Source organism: Drosophila takahashii, chromosome 2R (assembly GCF_030179915.1).
Source record: "Drosophila takahashii strain IR98-3 E-12201 chromosome 2R, DtakHiC1v2, whole genome shotgun sequence".
Classification (NCBI taxonomy): Eukaryota; Metazoa; Arthropoda; class Insecta; order Diptera; family Drosophilidae; genus Drosophila; species Drosophila takahashii.
This window is the reverse complement of record NC_091679.1, coordinates 22070177-22084151: the sequence shown is the minus strand read 5'-3', so window position 1 is coordinate 22084151 and position 13975 is coordinate 22070177. Positions and strand designations below refer to the sequence as shown.

The 13975-nt window shown below is 40.8% G+C and overlaps 2 protein-coding genes across 3 annotated transcripts; one reads left to right on the top strand and one right to left on the bottom strand.

Annotated features, from left to right (window-relative positions):
* Positions 1-2103: 2103 nt before the first annotated feature.
* On the bottom strand, positions 2104-6547 carry unpg (homeobox protein unplugged). Its single transcript, XM_017142542.3, has 3 exons — positions 5631-6547; positions 2615-2865; positions 2104-2552 (listed from the first exon to the last, which is right to left on the bottom strand). Exons 1-3 carry the CDS (start codon positions 6448-6450, stop codon positions 2193-2195), a joined length of 1431 nt encoding a protein of 476 aa, XP_016998031.2. The 5' UTR covers positions 6451-6547; the 3' UTR covers positions 2104-2192.
* Positions 6548-12510: 5963 nt separating this feature from the next.
* LOC138912395 (TD and POZ domain-containing protein 3-like) lies at positions 12511-13689 on the top strand. 2 transcript variants are annotated; one of them, XM_070213169.1, is made up of 4 exons: positions 12511-12626; positions 12684-12771; positions 12835-13165; positions 13286-13689. In XM_070213169.1, the coding sequence occupies exons 1-4, from the start codon at positions 12616-12618 to the stop codon at positions 13672-13674; spliced, it is 819 nt and encodes a 272-aa protein (XP_070069270.1). In that variant the 5' UTR covers positions 12511-12615; the 3' UTR covers positions 13675-13689. The 2 variants fall into 2 exon arrangements, with proteins under 2 accessions (XP_070069270.1, XP_070069269.1); XM_070213168.1 differs by having other exon boundaries at positions 12835-13689.
* The last annotated feature ends 286 nt before the right edge of the window (positions 13690-13975 follow it).

Genomic DNA, 13975 nt, shown 5'->3' with positions numbered 1-13975 from the left:
CTGTACAAAACCCCCCTCTGTTTACAAGCCGTTTACATCGCTGATTGCCGCTGATTGTCGATGAGTGGCAGTCAATTCATGGGCAGTTAATTCATGGAGACATTCCCGCCGTCTTGGGCCGGTGACAAGTGCACTTTAATGAATCGTCCTCGGTGCCTTTGAAGGCCTGCAAAGTCCGCTGATGGCCATGGCAACAAACTTGCCGCAAACCGAGCGAAACCCGGACAACTCCTTCCCTGCCACATGTGTGTTTTCCAAAAGTGGGCGTGGCCCGGCCTTATGACAAATTATGACAGCGCGCATTTCTGGCTTGATTTATGGGCGTCCGTTTAAAGCCCTGCATTCAACTATGACCCCCTTTTGCCGCTCACAGGATCCGGATTTGAATCTCTACCCTCGCCGACGGCCGCGGACTTCCTTCTACTTTTTAATGATTTTAAAGTGATTTTTAACGTGCTGCCTACGGTTGCTTAACCGACCTGGGCGACACAAATCCTCGCGTAATTAATGGCAATATAATTTACAACAAAGGCAACTCCGGCAAAAGGCAAAAAGTACTATACAACATGAAACTACATCGAAGCAATCAGAGGTGGCTGATGATGACACGACGCATCGGCTTTAACGATTTACTAGTGCACTACTGCCCAAAAATGTTTCAAACTGAGTTTATATGTGAATTTTTTTCATAAAAGATTTTGTGTACAAAGGTAAACAAAATATTAAAGAATATAATTAATATAATATTAAGTCGGCCTAAAATTGTTTTTACGACAAATGTCACTCTTTTAGTACAAGAAAATTATAATTTCAACATTAATTGACCAAGAACAGTTATTATTTGTTGTAAGATACAGTCTAAAATTACAACTAGAAGGTGATACTCTTCACTATTTAACACTTGATATAGATTTTCGGAAAATAATAGTTTAATGGAGCTTTTCTGGCTAGGTATATAAAATCATTAATGGATCCGTTCTGAAAAAGGCTAGAAATGGGAGCCCTGTTAACTAAGTCGTCTTCTTATTTCAGGATATCAATTTCTTGGTATTAGTCCTTGTTACTCTTCCATTGTAGCTCACTCGCTGAACCAACGTAGCCGAACTCCGATCCTGCCGCAAAGTCAGCTCCCATCTCTCGACTTCCAGCTTCCGATTGTGGATTCCAAAAGAACATCGCTCGGCAATCCAGCAGCCGGCAGCAAATTGCCTGCAAAGTGTTGCAATAATAAAAACCCATGCTTGGAGGCGTGTCCCAACATAAAGCTGCGAGGAACGCTACACGAGGGTGATAGCGTAAGGGGCCCGTTTCCCAGTTCCCAGTTCGCTTTCCTCTTGCAGGGGTGGGTTTCCTTTGCCTACTTTTTTGCCCGGCACAATTAGGCGAGCTGAGAGCGGAGAGGGGCGAGCAGGGGAGTTACAACAAACAAAAGTCAGGAGGCAGCCAATAAGTCGCTAATGCAATTAAAAACTCACACAAAGGCAGGGAGATCTCGATGCTAATAAGTCATGAGGGAAGTATCCTGGATTCAGGATCCCAGTCAGTCAAAGAGGCGTGACACGTGAGACACCTGGAGTGATTGCTCTCTCTATCTTTCTCTCTCTATCGCTAAGGGATCTAAGGACTCTCCCTGACTCCCATTTCGTGACAATTTGGTGCGTTAAATTACAAAAATTAGTCACACACAAATCGACCCGAACTCGAACTGCAACGCTCGATTTTTGACACTCCAAACGGCCACTTTGGGCCGTGCTAAATCGCACAAATTGGCAGTTTAATTGTTCCAATTGACATCGAGGCGAGATTTGTGCCCGGGGTCCCTTAAGTGGCTTCTGGTGGCTTTCGACTTCCGGCTCCTGGCTGGGCGTGTTTTTGGGCCAGCAGGATTTATATCCCTTCATGTGGTCAGTTTCACATAGAATGTATCGCCAAAATGGGTCCTTAATTCGGAATTATACAACCGATTCTATAATTCCGAAAATTTGTAAGGCTACATTTCATTGCAATGAATTGTTTAGTTTTATGATTTTAATTGAACAAAGTTTTTGAAAATATTAGCATTGAAAGAAATACACTTTGATTCGCATTTGATTTTTCGTTCGTTTATTTACAAAAAGAAAACTCCGTTAGCAGCGGAACCGCCTCCTTAGGTATATACACTCGTGCGTCTTGGGAGCCGGAGCCGAACTCCATCAATATATACTCCTGGCGAGGGACAGAGGCGTGGACACTCCCAAGCCGACTCCTACTCCCACTCCCAATCCCACAGCTCCTCCCGATGGCGGCGGGGCGTTGGTGGGACCGCTGAACTTCTCGAATCCTCCGATCGCCTCCGCCGAGAGCTTCTTGCGGAGATCCGGCTTCGGTCCACTAAGACACATCTTCTCCAGCTGCTGGTGCTGGGATCGCACTGCAAATCGGTTGACGTGCACCGGGATGGGCACCACAATCTTGGTGCCACTGGTGCTCCCATTCCGACCCAATCCATGGGAGGTGAGTCCCGCCTTGACCCTTTTCCATTTGGCTCGTCGGTTCTGGAACCAGATTTTCACCTATTGGACAAGGTTTATCATAAGCATGGAATGTTCTTTATTTCTTTTGTAAACGTTCTTACCTGAACCTCGCTTAGTTTTAGACTGGTGGCTATTTGACTGCGCTCCGTGAGACTGAGGTACTTCTTGGCGTGGAATTCCCGCTCGAGTTCCAGCAACTGCTCCGAAGTAAAGGCTGTTCGCCGGCGACGGGACTTCGAGCTGGAACTGGAGCCGTTGCCCTGCGAGTCCTTGCCACCCATTCCGCTGCCTTCATGCCGAGAATGTGCCCCTTCGTCATCACTGCAATCCTCACTATCCGAGTTGGTGTAGGCTGAAATAGGTAAAAATTTGTTCTTGAAAATCTCTGATAATTATGCTGTCCTTTATATAAGAAAATTTGTTATCGGTTTGGTGCACAGAACTACCAAGATCTCAAAATGGAATTCGGGTTTAATGATGTTTCATGTTTTCTGCATTTCGATAGGTATTAATAAATTGCATTTATAAGTACATTAAAAAATGTGGCCGCCAGACACATTTTAAAATCGTTTAGGGCGATTGTGGGCGTTAGGGGCGTGGCACCTCGATGAAACAAACTACATAATTGGTCTACATAATTAATCCCAACGTTCTAGCTTTTATAGTTTCTCAGCGTTCATACGGACGGACAGACAGACGGACAGGCGGACATGGCTAGATCAATTCGGCTAGTGTTCCGAACGGGTATAACAGAGTTCTGACTTTCATTGGTTCTATAAGTTTCTAATTCTTAAATATTCAATAATTTAATCTGAACCTTTGTGAAAGAATAATTATTCTTCCTAAGATACGCAACGTGTTTTTCGTGGTTTAGTCTCTTTACTTCAGAGTCAATTCAACACATTGCGTTAAGTATTGTTGCCTTGGTCCAGCCCACATCCTGGCTGATTCTCCTCGGGCTCAAGACACTCTCCCAAAGACACCCATTAATGGGGCCCTAACGAGTTCGGACTTCTGGCGCAAATGGCCCGTGCCATAACTTGTGGCAAACATATTTATTTATAAATGGATACATGTGTCTGAAGGCTGCCCCTTCCCAAAAGAGATGAAGAGTCATCAGGAGTACTCGAAACATAATCTGTTTGTTTTGGGTGGACTCAAGTTGAGCGTGAAAGCCAAATGCCCCATTCGAGGAGAACGAACATGCGAAAGAGGGTGTCAAGATATATAACCTTTCCCCCCACAGATCCTGTTAATTTTGAGTACACGTCTAAGCGGTTTTTTAACACTTACACGCTTCAAAAGTGCCCGCTGTCACTGATTTATCTGCGCTTTTGATCCCTTTGTTCTCCCTGACAGCACCCAAACCATATAACCACCCCCATGTAACTCCCTTAACCCAAATACACCCCCACCTTATCCTGCGCCCACTCGCTTTCAGTTATGAATATATTAGTCGAGGATTTGCTGCGCTCTTTACAGCTCTGCTGGCAAATTGATTATGGCACGGATTGCTCAGTTTGCAGACACTTTGCCCAGCAGCGGGGGGCCTCGGATGATTATGGTGATGTCGTGCGGTGGCTGGGAGTCGTACACTTCCATTCCATTCGAATGACCAAACTAAATCGTTACGATTGTCAAAACGTCAGCACTCCAGTCGCTATGCTCTTCTATTGTGGTCGAGTGTCGGGTCTGGATCCCGAAGTCAGAGTTGTGAAAACTTTTCACAGCTTTGATTGACACCAAACATTCGGTCTTAATGCATTCTATGCTAATTTTGATTATGACGTGGCAGCTTCAATTTTAATTACCGTGACAACATAACTCGACAAAATGGGAAACCGCCAAACTGGACAGGAATGGGAAGGAGTGCGGATTAGAAGAGCTCTAATGTTATGACCAGTAAAACTTTTAAATATATATTTCCCCGATATTCCCTATATATATTTTTAAAGAAAGCTATTATTCTTTTTCAGATAAATTACCCCAAACCTCCCCAAAAACGGATAAACGTGGACATAATCTTAGTATTACAAACGCATTTATGAGAATGGCACTAATAGGTTTTAATTAATTAATCCCAGTATTAAAAACGCGTTTATGATAATGACACTAATAGAATTTAATTTATTTTGAAAAATATTCGTGTTTTAAAATAGCGCAGTGATTAAAAAGTATTATTGATCGAAAACAATAACATTACAACCTTATAGTCGAGTAACTCGACTATCAAATATCCGTTAATCAGCTAAAGAAAGTGCGAGGGAGATTTCACTGCTTGAATTGCATTGTTTGCTCATACATTTTTAATGAACTGTCCGATTTAAACAATTTCTTTTACATTCAGAAAGGTAATAATAAACGCAACAAAATCCTTTTGCGAAATATTTTAAGATGTTAGCGCAAGACACATTTTAAAATCGTTTAAGGCGTTGTGGGCGTTAGAGTGGGCGTGGCGCTCGGCTGAAACAAAGTCAGGCTGGGAAAGAAGCCCAAGAATATATGTGGTTAATCCCAACTTTCTTGCTTCTGGAGCTTCCGAGATCTCAGCGTTCATACAGACAGACAGACATGGCTAGATCGACTCGGCTAATGATCCTGATTAAGAATATATATACTTTATAGATACGCTTTCTTCACCTTATTACCTACGACGAATACAATATAAACTTTACTCTACGATTAACTTTTCTTTAAGAACTTTAGCAGATGAAATAAAGTCTAAATCAATGTAACCCCTTAAACCGCAAATCCCTTATAGCGTCCAATCTGTGAATAAACCTCCGTTTTAATAAAGGACAGTCCAGAAAATTAGAACATAACCATAAATTTCCATACCTAATAATTCGCTAATAATACTATAATTCAGTGGCGGATCTAGGACTTTGTTGTGGGGCGTGATATCAGAACAAATTTTTTGTTGAATACTTTTTGAATACCAATATTCCTTTCATTTTTCACCCGAGTGCGGGGTGATATATCACCCATATCACCCCCGTGGATCCGCGCATGCTATATTTACACATATTTGCATTTTAAAACAAAAAACCTTATTTTCAAATTGCAAAAAAAGTAAAAGTTTGATCCTTAATTTTTAATCAATTAATATTGACCCACCTCCGTTGCGGCTCTTGTCCATCTCTCCGGCGTAGTTCCTGGGCGACATGGTCAGACTGATATCGCTGCAGGAGTCGCCGCTGCACTCGAAGTCCTCGTCCATGCCCACATCCAGCGTCGGCTCCACGGGACTGTGGCTGCCGGACTTCGCTGGCGAGGAGTGGGCTTGCGGGGGCGACGGCTCCTGGAGCTGCCCCAATCCGGGGTTTGATTGATCCTCCTGGAGCCTGCCGGCGGCGGCCATGTGCTGCAGTCGAGCATGGACGCTCAGGCTGTGCACGTAGTCCTGGTTCATGAGCTCGGCCAATCGCCGGTAGCTGAGATCCGTGGGCGCGACTCCGGCAGCGGCGGGATTGAAGGGCAGGAAACGCGTATCCAGCGGATGCGGCAAGGTGGGCGGAAGCTGCTTCTCCAAGGCATGTGACGGTGGTGGTGGCGGTGGCTGTGGTTGCGGCTGCTGCGGAGCCGGATGACTAGCTGGAGTGGAGGGCAGGTAGCAGCCGCCGGCAATTAAATGCGTTAATCTCTCGTGGTTCTGGGCGAAATAGCCATGCAGCCAGGGGTTGTACAGCGGGAACTGGGTGAGGCCCAGGGCGGAACTGGCCACCATGGCCCGGGCACTCAGCTCCTGCTCCTGTTCCGGCTCCTGCTCCTGATCCCGCTCCTCGGGCGGCGAAGGAGGTGCGGCACTGGCAGGTGTTTGGTTGGCAATCAGACTCTCGATCGAGAAGGGCTTGGGGAAGGGCTTGCTGGCCAGTCTGGTTGTAGAGGAATCCATGTTGCCCAGCTCTCCGTTCTGCAGCAGGGCCGGCCGTTCCATTTTGCCCACTCAAAAGCTCACTTTCGGGAATATTTAATGTTATGTTTTCTCTAATTTGCTTGGCGGTTATTCTGCGGAGCAGACACGACGCAGTGAACCGTTCAGAGATCTGCGAGCAACTGTCGAACTGCAGCAGACATCACGTACGCCTGCGGCACCCAAGTCGAAATTCAGAGGCCGCCGAGCAACCACCACAAATGCCGCACCACAGGCTACATGTAGCTCCTCCTCCTTTTCAATATGGCGCATGACAAACTGCTGGTGTCTCTGTCTGGCGGGGCCCACCGATTGGCTGCCGGCTAATTGCCGGGTGGTGCGGACGGCGAACCAGTTTCCGGCAATGGAGCTCCGCAGCCCCACCACCCACACCCCACTCGGCCACCTTCCCGCTCCGTAATTGCGTTCTGCTCGAATCGCTCGGTAATCAGACATCGCCGGACTGCAGAGGAGAACGCCCCGCCATTAATGCGCCGTCATCGTTAGCTCTCTGCCTTCCGGAATGGGGCTCCTCCGGAGGACGGATGGATATGGGGATGGGATCTCGCGAGGCATATTAGTGACCAATTTAAATTCAAACATCAGTTGCCAGTGGGTGTGGCTGTTGGGCATCATTAGCAGACACTCGAGTCTGCTCACCGATTTGTATCTGCAATTTAGTTACATATCTGCGGTGAACACATCCCTGACTCAGACACTCCCATTTGAGTGCCTCTATTTTGGCTTGGTGCTAATCAGGTAGGCTTACTGGGGGTTAGGGTTTCAATTTGCGTTTTATGCACACCGTAAAATATCATTTAAAATACCTATATGCCTAGCATTAAAATTGAAATAAATGCCAATTGTTGATAGTCGTCGGCACCATTAGAAAATTAAATCAAAATATATATTACTTTGAAAGCAAATAACTGCTGGAAAGAGACCTTCTTAAATCATTTATATTTAGGTATAAAGCTATGGTCGTCCAACCAATTTATGACATTTTGATGACTTTTAATTTAAAATGTAAAGCGAAATTATTTATTTTTTATGTGAGTTCATGAAAATCCTTGATGATAATTTGATCGGCAAACCGTACCTTAAAAAACATAACTTATGTCAGATTTTTCAATGTCATGTTAAGTTAGATACTCATCATAGAAAACATTTTTTTTTCGGAAAAACAAATTCTTTTTTCAATACATAGTCTTTTACCACACTCTCCAGTTGGAAGAGAAAAGTAGCCAACATTTTGGTCGTCAGTTTCGGTTTTTGGAGCAAAATATTTATGTAGAACACTTTGAATTGAATAACTAAATGTTTCCGAAAAGCAACGAAAAAAGTTATAATTGAAAATCGAACATTTGTGTTTTTTAAAGAAGTAACTTACAAAATGCTATACAATCTTGATAACAATAGTTAGCAGTCATAACTCTAACTTTCCCCACGATGCAAATGAATCTATTGGTTTACTACATCCGCTGTAGGCGTTTCCACATCCGTCCCCAAAATCCCCTAAGCCTACATAATTGATATGCCGAACGTTTTTCACACAGCAGGTGACAATAATTTGCATGTGTATGGCTTAATTGATCATAATTGACCAAATTTTTGGCCATAAAAGACGGAGCGTCCATTGATTGGATCACAAATTGGCATTGGTCACGTTTGGGTGTTTGAAATCTTTTACGAGCACCGAACATTGCAAACATTTTAACCAATTCGACAACGGCATAAATTACAATATAATTATGCGGCTCGTTGATAATTTTGGTTTTCTGATTATGATGAAAGCTCTTGGGTTTTCCTTAGTATTTTTGGCACTTTGTCAAGGATGGGCGGGGGTCCTCATAGACGTCCGCTGAGTGTGGGTAAATATTTCTGGGCTGCTTCTCTTCTGGCAGCGGAAAACGGGCAAATTAACGAAATGCAACGAAGCGTTGAATGCGCTCAAATAAATCAGAGCGCTGTTGACACCAGCCCTATTCCTCATCCCCAATCCGTGGTCCCCAATCCGAAGTCCCCAATCCCATGTGCAGCCAGCAGAAAGCAAAAGATACACTTACAATCGTATTCGCACTCTCTTTCGTTTGAGCGAGCGCGTTTTTTAGATTTTTTTGATTGCCCGCAGACGAAGAACAATTCGAAATTATTTACTGACAAATTGTAGCGAATTGTTGGCATAGCCGTGCCAAAGAAATGCGCACACAGCACAAAACGAAAATAATTAAAGCTTTATCGAGACGTACAGCTGTGAAAAAAATAATAGCACCACTAACCCACAAAAATTTTAACTAGTCACCCTACTCACATTTTTTAACTTTTTTAACTTTTCAAAACGGGTTTTAAATAGTAAGACTAAACATAATTTGAATATGAAAAAAAATGGTAGCTTTTTAAAAGGTTTCTGGACTTATTTAAGAAAATCTATGCAAAACTGGAAAAACGTACGAAAAAAATAATAGCACCACTTCTCTAAAAATAGAATAAAAGGTAGAAAAACGACAAATGGATAACTTAATCTTTAGTTGGCGGTAGCTAACAAGTAAATCTAAGTTTAAAGTGTAAATATCTTTTGCGATTTTTGGATATAATGACTTACTATCGATTAAACAAGTCAGGACCCTACCTATAAAGGAATTGGGGCCCAAAAGTCATGATACATTTTCAAATTTATTCGGAAATGATTTAAGACGTTTTAGATTAACTGTATAAACTGTCTTTAAAAAAAAAACTCAAGGATTTTTGGTTGTGTTATGGTCAAGCGATTACACAAGTCACTGTATATTGCTGACTGAGTACTTTCGAACTCTTTCTTTGCTATCCTGACCGTGATCCTGGCCGGATTTTATTGGTCAAAGATTCATTTAAGAAGTATTTTGTATTCAGTTTAAGCTACGAATTACTACCGTATTACTATTTACATCATAGGATGATTCATGAACGATGTATTCATCCGTATTGATCTTACTCCAAGAAGGAAAAACAAGCCTATGTTAATACTAGGTCCATGCTCAATAAATGGATGTTTTGGTACCATGTTTTTGGTCATTTTAGGTGTTTAGAAGACACATGACTTATAAAAAGGATTTCTTCTTACCCAATTTAACTTTGCCTTCACACATTCTCATAAGTTTGCGGGCATTCATTTGTAAGTTTTTTTGACGAGCCCTATGCCCTTGTAAATGTGTTTCGCATTTCGGATAGGATTTTTTTTTTAAGTGCATGTTTTATAAATTTGTTTATTGAAACATTATCCAACTATTAAAATATTCTCTATTATTTTAAGCACGTGTTTTAGTTTAGTTTTGGCCCTGATAAGATTCTTTGTGCTTTGTGATATAACATTTTTGAAGGAAAACTGGGCCAGGACTCGGTTTTTCTGTGTTATCCTTCAAAGTTTATGCCATTCTTAATGAATATGATCCAAAACCTAACCAATCAAACCGGTTTTCATGACCGTTTTCCATCCAATATGTTTCTTTTTTGAATATTTTTCTTTTCCGACTTGGAAAATTTTCCACATGTCCTTGTATTGCCAAATGGTAATCAATTTGATGTCTGGATATCAGGAGAAGTTAGTTTTAGTCAAATCTCATAAAATATATCCTTTATACACAAGAATATTAGCGCATCGTATCGTTTTATTTAAAGAAAACGGAAGTGGTGCTATTATTTTTTTCGGCCTTTTTTGACTTTTTTTCTTAAAATCTGAAAAAATTATATGTAGACAATATTTTCGATATCCGTATCAATTTTTTCAAATAGGTGGAATACTAATCAAGATAATAAAAAACACTTCTTATATAAAAATCCCCGTTTTCCACATATTTCTTTAATATTAAGAACCTGTGACGAAGTGGTGCTATTATTTTTTTCGCAACTGTATAATGAGATACAAAAGTATCTGCAACTAAGTACCACGAATTGCTCGCAGTCTGCGGTCTCTAAATTATATCGTTCGACTAATGAAAATTAAAATTTCATGGCATTCGACGGGATGTGAAGGCGAACATGTGTTTCCGTGACCGCAGAACACGGAGCTATATCAATGTATACACACACACAGAGCTGTCCGATGTTTACCCAACAATGGCCACGCCCCCACTCAATTTGCGGCGTTACTTCGGCTCCGACGGATGGCTACTCCAGCTACTCCGTAATTGTGTCATTTTACCCCTTCGTCCCGTATCGCTCTACCTGTACGGCTTGCTGTAATTAAGGACCTCTGGCTTATGCCAAATTGTTTACACAATTTAATTGGAATATTGAAGGCAAATTACAGTTGTCGATGCTCGTTTGTGGGCAAGCATGGTTTATTCAGTAATTAACGGGTCCCTCGATTGCATGACCACTCATCGAATATTCAATAGATCGGGGAATACCTATGCATGGGAATAAGTTGTGTTGACTGCTTTCAAGGAAACTTTCACGGTGATTAGTAAAGTTTTAAAATGAGAAAAATGGCTATACCTTTCCGAGAACTCAATAACTTGGCCTATTTTTTTTATAAGAATATTCTTCCCTAATTATAAATAAATAACAGATTTGTTTGCTAAGAGGTTTTAAACTTTAAACTTACGTTAAACAAGAGAGAACGCTATAGTCTATGACTTCAAATGTAAGACACACGATACCCAGTTGAAGGTAGTGCGAGGGAGATGCAGACATGCAGTCATCAAAGCTACTGGCGTCATCTGGCGGCTGTTGAAATTTTTGGTTGCTCCATCTGGCGGTTGTTCCAATTTTTGCTTATAACATTTAATTTAAAAAATAGGTATTTGTTAGGTTTAAAAAATACATAAAACAATTTTCAATTTTACTTTTCCTAAATATTTAAAGATGTGAGCGACAGACATTTTAAAATCCTTTAAGGTAATTTGTGGGCGTTAGAATGCGCGCTCGGCTGAGTTAAACCTCAGCTGCTTAGGTAGCCCAAGAATATATTTGGTTAATGCTAACTTTCTTGCTTTTGTAACTTTCGAGATCTCAGCGTTCATACAGACAGACAGACGGACTTGGCTATACCTAATCGGTTAGTAGTCCTGATAAAAAATATATATACTTTTTAGAGTCGGAAACGCTTCCTTCTACAATGTGAACAATATACTTTTTTATTCTATGAGTAATAGGTATAATAAAAGTATGTACATTAGGGTGGGTCGATTTGGGACCCCAAAAATCGTATAGGGGGAACGTAATCTTTAAAGGATTCTAAGCCATATTGGCGAACATACTTATGGTCTAAAATGATGTTTGACCCCCCCCAAACGCGAATGAAAAATACTGTTTTTTTGAGAAAAATATCATAGTAGTCAGCACATTTATAGTACTGAATATCAATTTCAAATTTTTATTTTAAATTTAATAATACATCTGAGCTGACTACTATGATATTTTCCTCAAAAAAAGCTGTATTTTTCATTCGCGTTTGGGGGGGGTCAAACATCATTTTAGACCATAAGTATGTTCGACAATATGGCTTAGAATCCTTTAAAGATTACGTTCCCAGTATACGATTCATCACTTTTTTCGGCCCCATACAAATCGACCCGCCCTAATGTACATTGTACATATTCATATTTCTAAAATATTACCATATAAATAAAACCATTTCAATATTACACGTATATGCATAGTTAGGTGAAGAAAGGTCCAGTTCCTAGATTATGTATAAGCCGTTGAAATCCATTAGTTCGTTGAAAAATACCCCCTTACAAATGTACCTTTAGATGATTTGAAATAGCACAGCTACTTTCACAGCCGCGTTGCCAACAGCCCCGAGGCTGTTGAATTGCTGAAATTTCTGAAAGTTGACTTTGTATGGAACAGCTGATTAACAGCTGACCACAATTCAGCAATTCAACAGTTTAGGGAATCCCCCTATTGCAGAATCGGAGGCCTTTTGTGAATTTGGAAAGTAAATTTAAATAAGAAAGTAAACAAGTATCAATACTCAGAATTATTTAAGTGAAAGTTCTCTTCTTTAAAATGTTTTTCCGGGATCTTTCCGCTGAGAAACACGGTAAAAGATGGAAATTTGTATTCTTTGCGTATGTTGATCTCAGTACACTTTCTTTAAGTAAATAGAAAGCCCTGGAAATGTTGTCATGTTAAGTACTTCGTATTTCATATGTGGAAGCCAACAGACTTTGAAACAAAAAAATAGCTAAAAAACATCGTGCAACTATGGAGACTTGGTAAGGATAATATAACAAATAAAACATTACTTACTCCTTCTCCTCTGTGATATTAAGGCCGGTTACTTCTTATAAAAAACTATTGGAGGGCGACTTTTCCGACTGCTGCGTTATTGTTGGAACGCGTAGGTTCCTTTGTCACAAGGTAGGTGTTAATACTAGTTGATCCAAGTGTTACAGACATATTTAAAATATTAATCTCATTCAGGTGATACTGGGTGCGGCCTCGGAGTTCTTCAAGCGCACTTTTCAGCCAGGTTTCGCTGAGGCAAAAACAGGCGAAGTGACCTTAACCGGTGTTACGGAGGACACTTTCGAAAAATTCCGTCTATATGTCTACACCTACGACAGGACATCACTCAATGACTACAGCAACCAGGATATCATCAAGCTGAAGGAGTGTGCCAGCATGTGGATGGTCAAACCGCTAGAACTGGTCTGCGAGGATATCTTCCAGAAAAGATATCCCACCATGATATACTCGGACTTGCTACTCTACTTTGAGCATGCGCATCACGTTCACAATATGGAACTCATCGGTAAGATTTCGAAAGGTCTGAACCGAAACATTAGAGGCAAATCAATCCCAGAACCAATCTATGAATTAAGCTCGGATGTGTTCATAGAGTATTTGAAGATTATAAAAGGCTCCGTTACAGAAAAATGTCGTTTTGAAATGGTAGAGAAGTATGTGACCATTCACGGATTTAAACTCAACCAAAACCAAAGAGATCTTAATAAGTGCGAAGGTCACGGACTCGTAAATCAAATGGAGAAAAATCCGGGAGAGCTTTCAAATTCGATCGGGGTTAAAAACCCAAACATTTCTGATTCAAACTCTGTATCCTTGGATTCTCAAAAGATCACTAGCGGGTATATAATGACTATTTTGAATCTTATTGATTTCACAATGAATGCTAACGAATTTTTCGATGGCCCTGGAGAGTCAAAATTAATATCCTTTGAGGACAAATACAATATTATTCGTAAAATATGTAAAGGGACGAAGAAACAAAATGGTTACGATCAAAAAAGAAAACGTTATTAAATTAAAATATATTGTTTTCAAAAAAATTTTATCTGTCTTGTTCCGGAAATAGAAAACATATTGCCCCTTATTACTTTCTGAACTTTCTTAACTGTTGAATTGCTAAAAATGCAAGATAAATTTTTAGCAATTGAGGGAGCAACCCAAAATAGTTCCTGTTAAATTTTCAAATAGCTGTTTTTGCTGTAAAATTTTGGAATTCAGCAATTTAGGAAATTCCCTAAATAGATAGGGGGATTCTCTAAACTGTTGAATTGCTGAATTGTTGAAAATTCAACAAAAAATTTTAGCAATTAAGGGA

Excerpts from the sequence above, each read along its gene's own strand:
- unpg (XM_017142542.3), bottom strand. The coding sequence starts at position 6,450 with ATGGAACGGCCGGCCCTGCTGCAGAACGGAGAGCTGGGCAACATGGAT. Across the intron at positions 2,866-5,630 it reads GGACAAGAGCCGCAACGGAG|CCTACACCAACTCGGATAGT; the intron begins GTGGGTCAATAT and ends TACCTATTTCAG. Across the intron at positions 2,553-2,614 it reads TAAAACTAAGCGAGGTTCAG|GTGAAAATCTGGTTCCAGAA; the intron begins GTAAGAACGTTT and ends CTTGTCCAATAG.
- LOC138912395 (XM_070213168.1), top strand. Across the intron at positions 12,772-12,834 it reads GTAGGTTCCTTTGTCACAAG|GTGATACTGGGTGCGGCCTC; the intron begins GTAGGTGTTAAT and ends AATCTCATTCAG.